Source organism: Myotis daubentonii, chromosome 3 (genome assembly GCF_963259705.1).
Source record: "Myotis daubentonii chromosome 3, mMyoDau2.1, whole genome shotgun sequence".
Lineage (NCBI taxonomy): Eukaryota > Metazoa > Chordata > Mammalia > Chiroptera > Vespertilionidae > Myotis > Myotis daubentonii.
In genome coordinates this window covers 74758816-74772191 of record NC_081842.1, presented here as the reverse complement: position 1 = coordinate 74772191, position 13376 = coordinate 74758816, and the positions used below count along the sequence as shown (strand labels likewise).

The following is a 13376-nucleotide window of genomic DNA, read 5'->3' as shown; positions in this document are numbered from 1 at the left end:
CCTGCCAAATACATGCAATTTTTCCAACTGCATGCTCCTCATTCTTAAGTATCCAATGCTAAAAATCAAAACCTGACCTCAGCAACAAGTTGCAGTTCTGATACTATGACGTCATTCTGTCTGGAGCACTTTAATATCACAATTTGAATAAATTGGCAGAAGCTTAAGTAGGTCACACTGAAGCCCAAAACTAAGGTATTTATCTGGCAAAAATATTCTGGCTCTGCTGTTAGCACCACCAGCCACAGAATGACAGGCCTATCATTCATTCAAACCATCTGTACTTTCCATAAGGAAAAATGAAAATAAAGTAAATCTTATCACAGTCCTGTATTTGCTAATACCACTGACAGTGGCTTTTTGTGGCAAATGTTTAAAGTACACAGTTACAAACCAAAGTAAAGGTGACTGATACCATTTGATTTCATGAAGGCTTTGGCATATCCCTGCAAAATAATACTTTTTAAACCTCCATTTCCGCAATAATTAAGTTTTCAAGAACCCTGAGTCAAGTAAGTTTAGAATTAGCCCCAAATATCTATGAAATAAAACCATAAGGTGCTAAAAACATTTACCAACACATTAGGGGACAGTACTATTGCTTCAAAAGCAAGAACTATTAATTCTGGATCTGACATCTGGCTTCATTTCTTCTTGTGAAATTGAAGTTCTGAAAGCAACATGCAGAAACCACAGTGGTTTCTGATACTCAGCCCCACACCTCCATCATAAATTTTCCTTTCACGATAAACAATGTGCAATCAAAAGGTTTCCTGTTTCAAAATGGAATAGATGAAAGTAACTATAACTTTACCATTAACAACAAAAAAAGTTTCTTAATGAAGATGATTTCTCAAAGATGAAAATGGAAATTCTCTCAAATACTGCTTCCTTACTTAGGGATTAATCTTTTTTCCCTGTAAATATTCTCAGCATCACACATTGTGGTTGTCATGAATGGTCCATCAAAGACTTCTTAAATTACCTGTTTGCACTCTTTTGTTATCTAATTAATAGCAACACAACTTCACATTGGATAGAACAAACACTTCCAAAGTATTCCATGGCCATGCATCTGACAAAGAGCAACCAACAGTAAAAAATTTGCATATCTGAGTCATATAGAGGAACTTTGAACCTTGAAGAGTAGGACAAAAGGGGGGGGGGGGGAGTCTCTGCTCTGAATCCAACTTTTCAAAACACAGAGTGGATGTTAAACTAAAAGCCAATCCAAATGAAAAGATTGTTGCCATAACAATAATTATTATTAATTACAGTATAAATAAAACTGAAGAAACTATATCCAGGGTGACTAGGTCTAAGTACAGGCACAGTCAGACAGAACTTACCACTTTGTCCATGAGTTTCCAAGTTTTCTCCACAGTTCTGCGATCGGCTGCTGCTTGCTTAGGGGGTCCAACTGCATCTTGAATAGCATCAATAATGCCCAAAATGCGTCCTTTTCGGGGGTTTCCTCCACGACCACCAGGGTTTCTGCCATTCATAGAATTCGCCATCTGGAATCTCAGTTCTTCAAGAGGAAATTTAAAAAAAAAAAAAAATTTAGTAGGTCATGAAAATACCCCAAAGAAAACTGACCTGGTTAACTTGCACCCACTATACCTTCCTACATCAAGGAGAACAAAATCCAGGGTCCCAGATGCAACTTTTCAAAAGTGTGCGAATTTGCACTCTCAATTTCTACACACCACCGTTTTAGGAGCCAAGAGCCTGGATTTGCATCTGGAACACTACGAGTTAAAAATGCATCCTTCTCACATTTCAAGTAGGGAAGGCTTGATTAATACCCAAGTCATAACAACAAAAAAACTTACACGGGTTTCCTCCAACTAGCGGGGAACATAATGTTCTCCCCCTCTCTGCCTCAATTCCAACTCAAAATACTAGAACTGAAGCCCCTGGAAACATGTGTGAGAGCCTTACTCCAAAACCGCCCTTTCACTCAGATTTTACCAAGTTACATAAACGTAAAGATTTTTCTACAGAAGCATAAGGGGCACGCTTGTCTGTTGTCAACAAAGGCTCCGAACTTGGATATTCCCCGTTAAAAAACCACCAATCACTGACACCTGAACAAGGGTACGCGAACACACGATTCTTTAAACCTACGCTGCTAAGAGTTCACCCCAAGTTAAGACCCTCTCCCCAACCCCCCCCCCCAAAAAAAAGAGAACAAGAAACAAACAACAAAAAAAATCCATTTTCAAAGAGAGGGTGAGAAACTGACAACAGCGGCCACAGAAAGAAAAGAGTTCACTTCTTTCGCTCCTTGCCTCTCCTCTCACCCAAGGGGGTGGGGGTGTCCAAAGCTTTGTTTCGGGGCGCGTGTGCCCCCGTCCCCGCGCAGGGTCCTCGCCTGTCACTGCCGGACCTTGGCTGGGAGAGGAGGGCGGACGGAGAAGGGACAAAGTCGCCCTCGCGCCTCCAGCGCCCGCAGCCCCATCCGTCCCGGGCGCCCGGGAGTGGGCTCCCCAGTGCACGCACCTCCCGGGTCGCCCGCAATCCCAGCCGTCTGTCGGCTTTCCTCCCTCCTCTTCCTCCTCCCGGGCCCGGCCCGCGTTCCGGGCTTTAAATACCCTCTTCAGGCTGCGCCGGCGGCGGCGGCGACAGCTGGGACCGGGGCTGCCCCCTCTTCCTCAGGGGCCCGCGCCTGGCTGCCTCCGGGCCCCCGGGACAGAAAGAAACGTCGAGCCTCCCCGGCGGCCCCCTTCCCGCCTGGCCTCTCGGCGCCGTCTCTGTCCCGAGACACGCGTGTGCACGAGTCCGACTCTACACGCGCGAGCCCACGGTGCGTGGGCAGCCCGGGCTGGCCACACCGGCGTAAACGCCAGCTCGCGAGGAAGGAGCCACCCGGAGCGACAGCCAACGAGACGGGGAGACGCAACAATTACCGTCAAGACCAATCCACACCCGCTCGGTCCTCCCGCCCGACTCGGGAGGCCGCGGGACGCCGCCGCGGCACTAGCGGGAGGAGGAGACCACTCGCTGGACACTCCACCCCTGTACCCTGCACACACGGAGACGGGGCGCGGGGCGGGGCCAGGGGCGGGGCCGCTGCGGGCTGGACCAATCCCGTCGGCCGGTGCACTGCCAGACAGCGCGCGGCGCCAATGGGCGGGAGGTGCCTGTCCTCTCACCGCCACCCGGTCCACGTCTTCCACGGTACACAATGGCCCCGAAGGAAGGACCGCTGGCCGCCCGGCCCAAATGAAAAGGGGACTCCGAGACAAATGGGTAGACTGGTCTCACCCGGGAGCAAAAGTGGAAAAGGGAAAGGAAATGGAAAAGATTCAAGGCACTAGGGAGCTGACCAATAGGGAGTGGGCCGGTGGGCGTGAGCGTTGGGAGCTGGAGCCCAAGCCAACTGGGGCTAAAAGGCGGGACTTCCTGCTTTGCTCACCTTCCTAGTCTTTTGTTTCATAGCAACGGAGTAGTGCCCGAGAGGGTGTTGCTGCTCTATCCTGGGCGTGTCCCAGGCCCAAGAATTTCAGTTCCCTAGGGCTGCCAAACTCTCCTACCCAGGACAGCAGCCAGGTTGCATTGCTTCTTGTTGGCTATCAAAAAAGAGCCACAGTCACCCAGCTTCGAAGATGAAGTACAGACCTCACGTAGAGTAGACTATGATTGCCAAACAAAACTTCCTACATTTCTTTTTTTTTTTAAATACATTTTATTGATTTTTTTACAGAGAGGAAAGTTGAGGGATAGAGAGTTAGAAACATCCATGAGAGAGAAACATCAACCAGCTGCCTCCTGCACACTCCCCACTGGGGATGTGCCAGCAACCAGGGTACATGCCCTTGACCGGAATTGAACCTGGGACCCTTGAGTCCGGAGGCCGACGCTCTATCCACTGAGCCAAACCGGTTAGGGCAAAACTTCCTACTTTGTTGAGTGTTTTCCTGTTAAAGTGAATTCTGGAGGGATTGCAGATCAAATATCAGGTTAATGAGAAAGCAAATAGTTAACTACACTGGCCAAGCAGTCTCCACTAATCATGCCAGGGCAGAGAAACAGATAATGGGAATTGCTAATATATATGCATTACCCCTTTCCTTTACTAGAAGTTTCTGCATAAGCGACTGAAGAGGAAACAGCTTTTGTAATTTTTTCCAGTCACCTTCACTCTATGTAGGTTTCTCTTCATCTTAAAAACAAACCTGTCAAAGATTCAGAAATTGAAAGGGCCAGTCGTCTCAGGGCCTGACCACGCTGCTGGCGGCCTCGGGCACCGACTCCCCAGCCCACGGCGGGAGCCCGGCGCAGGCTGCCACCCACCCGCCGCCCCCGGACCGGACCCACGCGGCAGCAGCAGCGGCGGCGGGGCGGGCGCGTGCCCTCGCCCGAGGAGGAGGAGGAGGAGGAGGAGGAGGAGGAGGCGATCGCCGACGCCCCCGGGAACGAGACGGAGGATGTGGACTTCCTGCCTGGGCTGGAACTGGTCGATCTACTGGACCCCCAGCAACCGGACTGGCCCCTGGAGCCCGGGCTCAGCTCGCCCTGGGGGGGGCTAGGACTGCACCCTCCATCTTGCCCTGGGTCCTCCATTTTTGGGGCGGCCGCCATGTGCTCAGGAGAGTGCCTTCTTCCCGGAAGCCCAGGCCCCTGCTGGCCACGCCCAGGATTTCTTTAAACTAACCAATGACAATCAAGGGACGTGCGCGCCATAGAGATGACCCGACTCGCGCCTGGCCAATCAGTGGGGCCCACAGTCCCCTCTCCTGCCCTCACTCCACCCCCCTTTAAAACCCCCTGTCCCATCAGGCCTCTCTCTCTCTTGGCCACTGGAGCTTACCGTTACATCGGTGAGTGTGGCAGGGGAGCCAAACCCGGGTTTGAAATAGATGACTCTTTGCTTTTGCATCGGACTGACTGGCTCCCTGGGGGTCTTGGGAACTTTGAAATCTGGGCACAACAAAATAGCCAAAGTAAAACCAGTGAATCACTGAAGTAGAAGTTGGTAAAAATTTGTTATGCACACCCCAAAAAAACAGTTTGCAAACTGGGAACACTCAAACCAAGCATGGGATGAGGCTTGGGGCATACCGCTACAGAGCAGCCTGTATAATGAGAGAGCAGTGTCTTCACAGTGAATGGTAATTAAGCTAAATTAATGACTAAACTGATTTTTGTCTTCTTAGGGAAGCTTCAAAGCTATTCTCCATTTGCTTTTTGATTTTAACACACCTTATTGTATCTGCTGTTCTCTCCCAGCATTTGTATTCTCTCTGTCTGTGACTCCATATACCATTAGAAAGGCCCACATCTGGCTAGTCTTACAAGGAAAAAGCTACTGTGCTGGAACTCTTCTTTCAACAAGATTATAGATTAAACGCATGCCTTCTGTTTTTTTTTTCTTCTATTTAACTTCAATCCTACCACTGGTGCTACTAAAAATTGCCATAGATTGTCAAGCTTTGGAATTTTCTTCCCACTACAATTGGTAGTCTTAAATAAACTTTGCACTGTGGGCTTCTCAGATGTTCTGATATATATTCTTTCTCTGAACTGATAAAATGTTTCTCAATTGTTCTAACCACTTTCTACCTAAATATCATTTTAGTACTGTGATTATTACTATCAAGGATCCTGAGTTCTTATAAACATACTTTACAGTCCTAAATTCAGATGATTAAGATTTGCATTTGTTAAACAGGCAAAACGTGTTCTTTACAAGTAGTAAGATGATAAAATGTGGTTCGGGAAGTAATTTTGTTTCTTTGCCATTATTTCTGTTCCAATAATTACAGAGTAGTTCCTTGTTTTCACATTGTGTTTATCTACAAAAGTACTGGTCTCTCCATATCTCCTCTACCCATACATATCTCCTTTACTCTTAGTAACAGAAACTACATTTACTAAGGGAAGATTGCAAAAGGAAAAAAACACATATTGGGTCACCGTTTAAATAAATCCAAGAAATATATAAACTGTATGTAGAAAGTTTTCAGACTGTACAAAAACAGTGGCTTAAGGGAATATTATAAGTACATTACTCATATTTATATCTAGATAAATGTAGAATAAGTAAAATACATGTGATAGCAGTGGCATTTCTTTTATATTATTTTTGCAACTGAAAGAAATAAAAATTACATGGGATATGGTGATACATATATGTATATACATGCACGTACAAAACACACACAGAATATCAAGAAATTACAGCTTCATTCTCAACTAATTATTTTATCAAAGCCATCTAGAGCCCAAGTTAAGTTCTGGAGTAGCAGGGTTTCCATTTGAGCCCAAAGTCTGGTTTAGTTACGTCTGATGAACTAATGAGACAGTAATCTTCCCTGCAAACTATTAGCATGAGTTAACGCACATGGGAAAATAAAGAACTTTTGAGATAAAATTTCTTATCCCAGGTGTCTCCAGTGAAGACACAAAGGATAGAGCATAAAAAAGGAATGTATATTAAGGGGCTATAAAGAACATATAGAAATGTTTTCATTAGAGACTTTGTGATACTCAGAGCATAAGCAGTAGCACATCAAGGTAACAGAGTTTGCTAGAGAAATGCAATCCTCATTTCTAAAAAGAAAAAGTCAATTTCCAACAGGGTCTGGTTTAGCATGAAAGTAGCCTCCTTTGGTAGCATGGTGATTTGTAGCCTACAGTGAACTTGGATTGGCATTTTTATAGGAGAGAAGTATTCTCCTGGTAGATCCTTACATGCAGCAGAATGATGAGAGTTTACCTAAGAGTGTAACAAGCACCATAGCAGGCAGTAGGTGATTAATATGAACAAAATGATCATAAGCACATGTGATACCCTTACCCCAGAACTCCCAGAAAAGATTGGGAGATTTTGTGGCAGGGCTACTGAGAAATTTTGTAATGGTATCTATAAAACCCTGTAATTTGAGCATTAATACTTGATATTAATATTTATATTCACAGAAAATGCAGATGATTATAGTCTTTAAACACAGGGAAAAAAGTGTTTAGAAGAACACAACTATTTGGGAAAATATTTAGACTATTTTCATTCCATTCAATTTTTCTTTCTTCCTACTTTCTCCAAACTCACAGGTGACTCGTGTGATATTGAATATGAGTTGACTAAATAGCAAAGCATTCCAATAATTTATTTGATCCATAAAAGCTAGTCAAAAAATATTTGCTGAATGAATAAATTGGCTATTTAAGGATATTGCCTAGGAAGCATAAGCTGTCTCTGTTTCTGTCCAAATTCACATACTAAAGAGAAATAAGAGCATTATTACCTAATCACATTTGGGTTTAATGAATTATTCCATGTTAAGAGTAATAAATTTCTAACTGTCCTTAACAATACATACTAATAGCTGCCAGTGAAAGATGTTGATCTATGGATCCATCAGATATAACCACACTCTGTGTATTGGTTTGGGCTCAACTGGAATTCTTGCTTAACAATAACTACAACACAAAAATAACAATGACTTAAGATAGAATCTTATCCTTCTCACACATAGAAAACCTATGAAATGGTGGCTCCATAATTTCCTCCTATATCATCCCAGCACCTGGATTTCTACCCTCAGAATCACCTTATATTCCAATATGGCTGTTGGTGGTCCAGCTCTCACCACTGATTTTCAGGCTTAAGGTTAAAAGGAAAAGTGGAAGGGCATATTGAATTTCCAGGTAAGTCAATTCTCTTTAAGCAATTTTCAGAAAACTCCCACAAATATTTACCTTTACTATCTCAAAGCCAGAATTCAGTTCCATGGCCAAACTTAGCTGCAAAAGTGCCTGGAAGACAATGTGCTTTCTATTTTGGGAGCAATATAACCAGCTAAAAATCTGGGTTTTGTTTCTATAGAGAGAGGAGTGAATAGATGTTTGGCAACAAACTAGCAAATCCTACCACAAAGATCTTGTTCTACAAATTAAACTTATGATTAATAAGTCAGTTACTATATATCATATAGAGAGTAAGTTATCAGTTCCCTAACAGATACTAGCATCTGCTATTACCAGACACATATATATATATGCCTAAAGTTTGTCATATATGCAGTAAATTATATACAATTTCTTTACAGCACGTGGGCTCAGTAATCCTAAACAATTCATATAATCACAGGGTGCAAAATTAAGTAAGCAACTGCCTTAATACATTCCATCCTAAAGTTTATATCGGATTAAACAATTATATATCTGAAAAAAAATCTTTATAATCACTTCCTTGTGATTTTTCCCTAGAAAATTAATTCCAAGATAATTATTTTCCAGATAATTATTTATTTGGCAGTTTTTCTTTGTAATAAAATAATTTATGCTAAAAATAGATACTTCAAAATTTGGAATAAACTTAGTACTTTGTCTCAGGTTTGTATACCTTTGTACCTCCATTGCATTATTCATGTTTCATATTACATTTTCCATGTTCACTTAACAAAACTTGATTCAGAAAAATATGGATAATTTTCTTTCTCCTCAAACATTTGTGTGAAGAACATAAAATTTGATACAAGTCACAATGTAATTAATCTATAGTCCTTATGCCTTTTGATGTATACCTATTAAAACATTGAATTTTTATTTTTCGATTAAAATATAAAATCCAAATTTCAAGGCCAAGGGGGATCTTGGTACTAATCACATCACTAGTTTTTAGCAGATCTGGAATTTGACAAATTTACCCAGAGTGATTGGACCCTAAAAAAAATATAGATAATAAACTCAAATTCACAGGAGATTAATGTGTAGTATAAAAGTATGTGATTGTGTGAGAAACGTAACTGCTAATTAGACCAGTATTAATATAGACCAATTATATATTTATTTTTCTACAGAAGAAGCCAAATTAAGACCAGAAATTTATTTTTATTTTTTTTAATCTTCACCTGTGGATAACTTTTCCATTGTTTTTCAGAGGGAGGGAGAGAGAGAGAGAAAGAGAGAGAGAGAAACATCGATGTGAGAGAGACACATAGACTGGTTGCCCCACCCCATGCACCCCGTCAAAAATAAATGTAAAAATCAAAAGCAAATAACACTAGTAATGTTAGTAGAGATCTAATATGTTCTAAATCTAAAGAAAATCTTCTCTACTGGTTTACAAGTTCCTCATTCTCAATGTACAAAAACTAACCCTTTCTATTTTAAATATTTTGATTGTTTCAGGACCCAACATCTATTGGCATTCAACCTTATTTTATCACCTCTGACTGGACACCAAGGAATAAAAGGTGACTAAACCAGTTATTATTTCCAAGCAGAAAGCAGGCATAATAAGAAATCATTATAAACTCAACTGGTAAAAACAGCAATTTCTTTAGGAGGAGGTCATTCTGAGGAAGGTGCTTAACCTAGCTTCAAAAAAAGTGATTACAAAGTTGAGGCATAAGATAAATTAGATTAACAGTTAATCACAAAAGGGCCATTTTAGTCAAAAGACTACTCAAGAGCAAAAGCATAAAAGAAAGAAAACAATTACAGTGCATATGCATAAGAATTAGTGGGTCCATTTCGGGGGGAAGCAGAGAAACAAGAGACAAAAGTGGCAAGTGATGAGTAAATTAAAAGAAGACCTCTGGATTTGAATTTTTTTATGGAAATCATCAAAGGGTTTTAAATCAGGGCAGAGTACATAGGGTGAGATTAAAAGAGCAAGGGAGATGACATTGTAACATTTATATTTCAGAATATTCACCCTAACAGTCAGATTGATAATAGATTGGAAAGGCATAAGAGTGAAGGCAAAGTGGCCAGTTAGGCCATATGAACTAAGTGATAATGAGAACCTAATAGTGGGGCAGTGGTATTAGAGGTAAAACACAAGTGGCATATTTGAGGAATATTGGGAAAAGTGGTTTCCAATCTTATATGCCCCTTAGAATAACAAATTTCCAGGCCCCACTCCCAGAGATTCTGATCTGATCCATCTAGGATAGTGTTAAAACTGCCCAGATAATCCTAATTACCAAGTGAGGCTGGAAACAGATTAGTTTAATTTAGTCACTGATAATTACATAAATATGAAAAGTGTAGAAAATGGAAGAGTCAAGAGTAATAGTCAATCTCCTAGCTTTAATGATAAAGATAACCTCAACAACCAGCATAGAGACTAACAAACAACAGACTATTTAGGGCTGTGGTCCGCAAACTGTGGCTCGCAAGCCACATGCGGCTCTTTGGCCCCTTCAGTGTGGCTCTTCCACAAAATAGCACATGCGGGCACGCATGTACAGTGCGATTGAAACTTTGTGGCCCATGGGCAGAAGTCGGTATTTTGTGGAAGAGCCACACTCAAGGAGCCAAAGAGCCGCATGTGGCTCGCGAGCCGCAGTTTGCCGACCACTGATTTAGGGGAAAGGGAGAATTAATTCTGTCTTTAAAAATAAAAATATAAGGAATCTATCAAGTGAGCAGAAGGAAATTTTAGTTAGATGATTGGATATAAATGATTATGGTAATAGGTTTGGCAAAATTGGCAAGTAATTCCTGAGAGTTACAGTCATGAAGGGAGATTATATGGAATAAGAAGAGCATAAAGTTTACAGTTGAACCCTGAGGATCAAAATTCAAAGAAAAGCAGAGAAAAAAATAGATCACAAAAGCAATCAATTCAGTGTGATATACTGGGGAGTACACCATTTCCATGGAGCAAACACAATTTTCCAATGTAGCAGAGGGATTAAATAATAAAAAGAAAGAATTATTGCACAACACATTGGAGTTAACAATTGAGAGATCATTTGTGACCTTACTGGAAAAGTGTCAATTGAAAAATGGGTTGAAAAGAATGGGAGATGAAGAACTGAAAAGTAGAGATTGTTGTGTTTTTGTTTTGTTTTAAAAAATCTGTACAAGCATAAAGACAAGAATGTAGACAGTATCTATAGATGACTGCAGAATCCAGTAGAGTTAGAAGGGCAGTATTTTGGAATGAGAGAAATTTAAGCATATGTGTATATAATAGGAGATACATTTTTAAAAAAGAGAAATTAAAGGGCATCTTATCCTATTAGAACAGAAATAAGAAAACCACTGAGAATAAAAAGGGGGGCATAGGAATATAAAAATAATATCTATAAAACTATATATATTGTTAACTATAAATACATTTCTAGAGGTGGTAAGAAGTCGAGAGTGATCATACTTGATGGTTCCCACCTCTACTAGATGTAGTAGACAAAACTATCTTCTCAAATGGAAGGGAACTTGAAGAGAGTAGTGAAGGTTGTGAGTTGAAGAAAGCCAAATGGACTAAGCAGAGAAAGATGAGAATACACTGGCACTTGGAACCATGAATCAGATAGTTGATGCCAAGTGGAAGAAATTGTAAATTTCTCTAATAGGGTGTTGGGGAAGTAAGATTGTAGCTTCAATACAGGTTTGTGTTTTTATTGAACAAGTGTTGCAGAAATACAGAAATGGAAGAAATCAAGGCTTTTGGTGAGAAAGTAGTTCTGATGATCAACTATAGGGCTCAAGATGGTTCAGTAAAGAAGAGATATTACATAGGAAAGAGGGTTATCTTTTTTAACATGGAGTCTTAATATGCTTCAGCCTACAAGGAAGAGCCATGATATCATATCCAACCCTGAAAGAAAAGATTAGATTTGGTCATGCAAGTGTGCATGTGCGTGTATAAAATTTTACATGGTTATGTATGGCATTATATATCATTAAATACACTCTCAAGTAGAGTCTATGTGTACTTAAATATATATTTCTTTATTTTTTATTTCTTCTCTGCTTTCTTCTATAACACATTTCTAAGATTATGAATGCAATGGATCCTTGTTGCAAAAATTCAAAAAAAATTTGAAAAATATGAAAGTGAAAATAAAAATTTCCCATATTTTTACCACGTGGAAATGATGACTATAAGTATTTAGTGTACTCCTAGTATTTTTATTGAATGTATTGGGGTGACATTGGTTAATAAAATTATACAAATTTCAGGTGTACAATTCTACAATACATCATCTGTATATTGTATTGTGTGTTCACTACCCCAATAATTAAATATATTTAAATACTAATTTCTTTTACAGGATTTTTTCTTTTCCAGTTACCAGAGTGAAATATGAAATGAGATATTTTCTCATATTTGTTATAAAGAGACTTAATTAACTTTGTATGTGCCCTTTTACACTAAGTGAAACAGTAATCATCTAAAAAAGAAAGTGGTCTTAGAAGATGACATACAGGACACACCAAGGATAACTTTCTGGACTACTACATGCCATTTTAATCTTTATCTATGAGTAAAGGATATATATTCATTAGTCAGATTCATTTCCAATACTGGGCCCTGCATGTCAAAGAATCAAAAAGGCCATTCATTAAGCCCCAGCTCTCTCATTCATCATCGAGAAGAATCAACAGTTTTAAGTCCATCACCAATGCTCTTGCCTCTGTCACCTGTCAGCATCTCGCAATAGGCATTTTAACAGATTTTGCCATTTATAAAGTAGATTTCTGATGTTTTCAATTAGGGCTGGCTGGACCTGGGTATGACAGATATCATCTGATCACTTTTAGTGGTTTCCCCTTTTAACAGTCCTTCTCACGTCACACTAGTAGCCTCCTACACATTTGGGTAAACAAGTGTACGTGCATACACACACACACACACACACACACACACACACACACACACGCACGTGCGTGCTTATGTGGCCTGTCTGACCAAGCCTGCTTTACTTAACCAATCTCAAGTTTTTAGGACTCAGCTGTCTGTGCAGTATAATGTTACATTTACTCACATTGCACATATTGTATTCAGATTGTATTCAAGTTTTGCAGGCAATCTTCTATTTTCTCTCTTCCCACTTCTCTCTTTTTTTCCTCTTCCTTCTACCCCCAGTTGCCTGGTAGAAAAATTATGACAAGTTTTTCATATTGTAGGTATATATTTTTCCAAACAGTTGCATTATTCCAGGATAATAGATGTCTTCATTGGGTAATGTTTTATGAAGTGTCAGGCTTGGGTAGGCTTGAGGTTTTGGTTGTATGCACTCCTCTACCACCACATCAAACAACTCCCAGCAGGAAGTCACCTGCTTCACTTAAATGATACATTCTTTGGCCCCTGTCATGTTGTGTTTTTGTTTTGCCTATTGACAAGGAAAAAAGTGTCCATTTCCAACATTAAAAGGGAAGATCAGGAAGGCTTCATGATGCAATTTAATCTTTAGTATTAATTAAAAAGCAGATGTACGTTTTTAATACAATTTTATGACCAGCAAGCAAGGTTGAGGAGCAGAGACCTCAGTCAGGAGATAGATGCAGGTTACATTTCTATAATAATGAAAAAGGATATTCACACGAATAATACTTAGGAAATACAGATCAAAAGCTACAGTTGCATCTAAATATGAAAAAAATGAATTTAAAAGCATAGGATA

General features: G+C 40.3%; 1 protein-coding gene across 8 annotated transcripts in view; it reads right to left on the bottom strand.

Annotated features, from left to right (window-relative positions):
- The window catches only part of CBLB (Cbl proto-oncogene B), a 247443-nt gene extending 244399 nt beyond the window's left edge, over positions 1–3044 (bottom strand). For 2 of the 8 annotated variants that reach the window (XM_059687927.1, XM_059687924.1), the window contains exons 1-2: positions 2598–2888; positions 1350–1531 (exon numbers count right to left, since the gene is read on the bottom strand). In XM_059687927.1, the coding sequence (XP_059543910.1) occupies positions 1350–1517 (168 nt within the window). In that variant the 5' untranslated portion in view covers positions 1518–1531; positions 2598–2888. Of the gene's footprint in view, positions 1–1349; positions 1532–2505; positions 2531–2597; positions 2891–2912 lie in introns of those variants that run through there. The other 6 variants (XM_059687929.1, XM_059687930.1, XM_059687925.1 and 3 more) reach the window with 5 other exon arrangements.
- Between the last annotated feature and the right edge of the window lie 10332 nt (positions 3045–13376).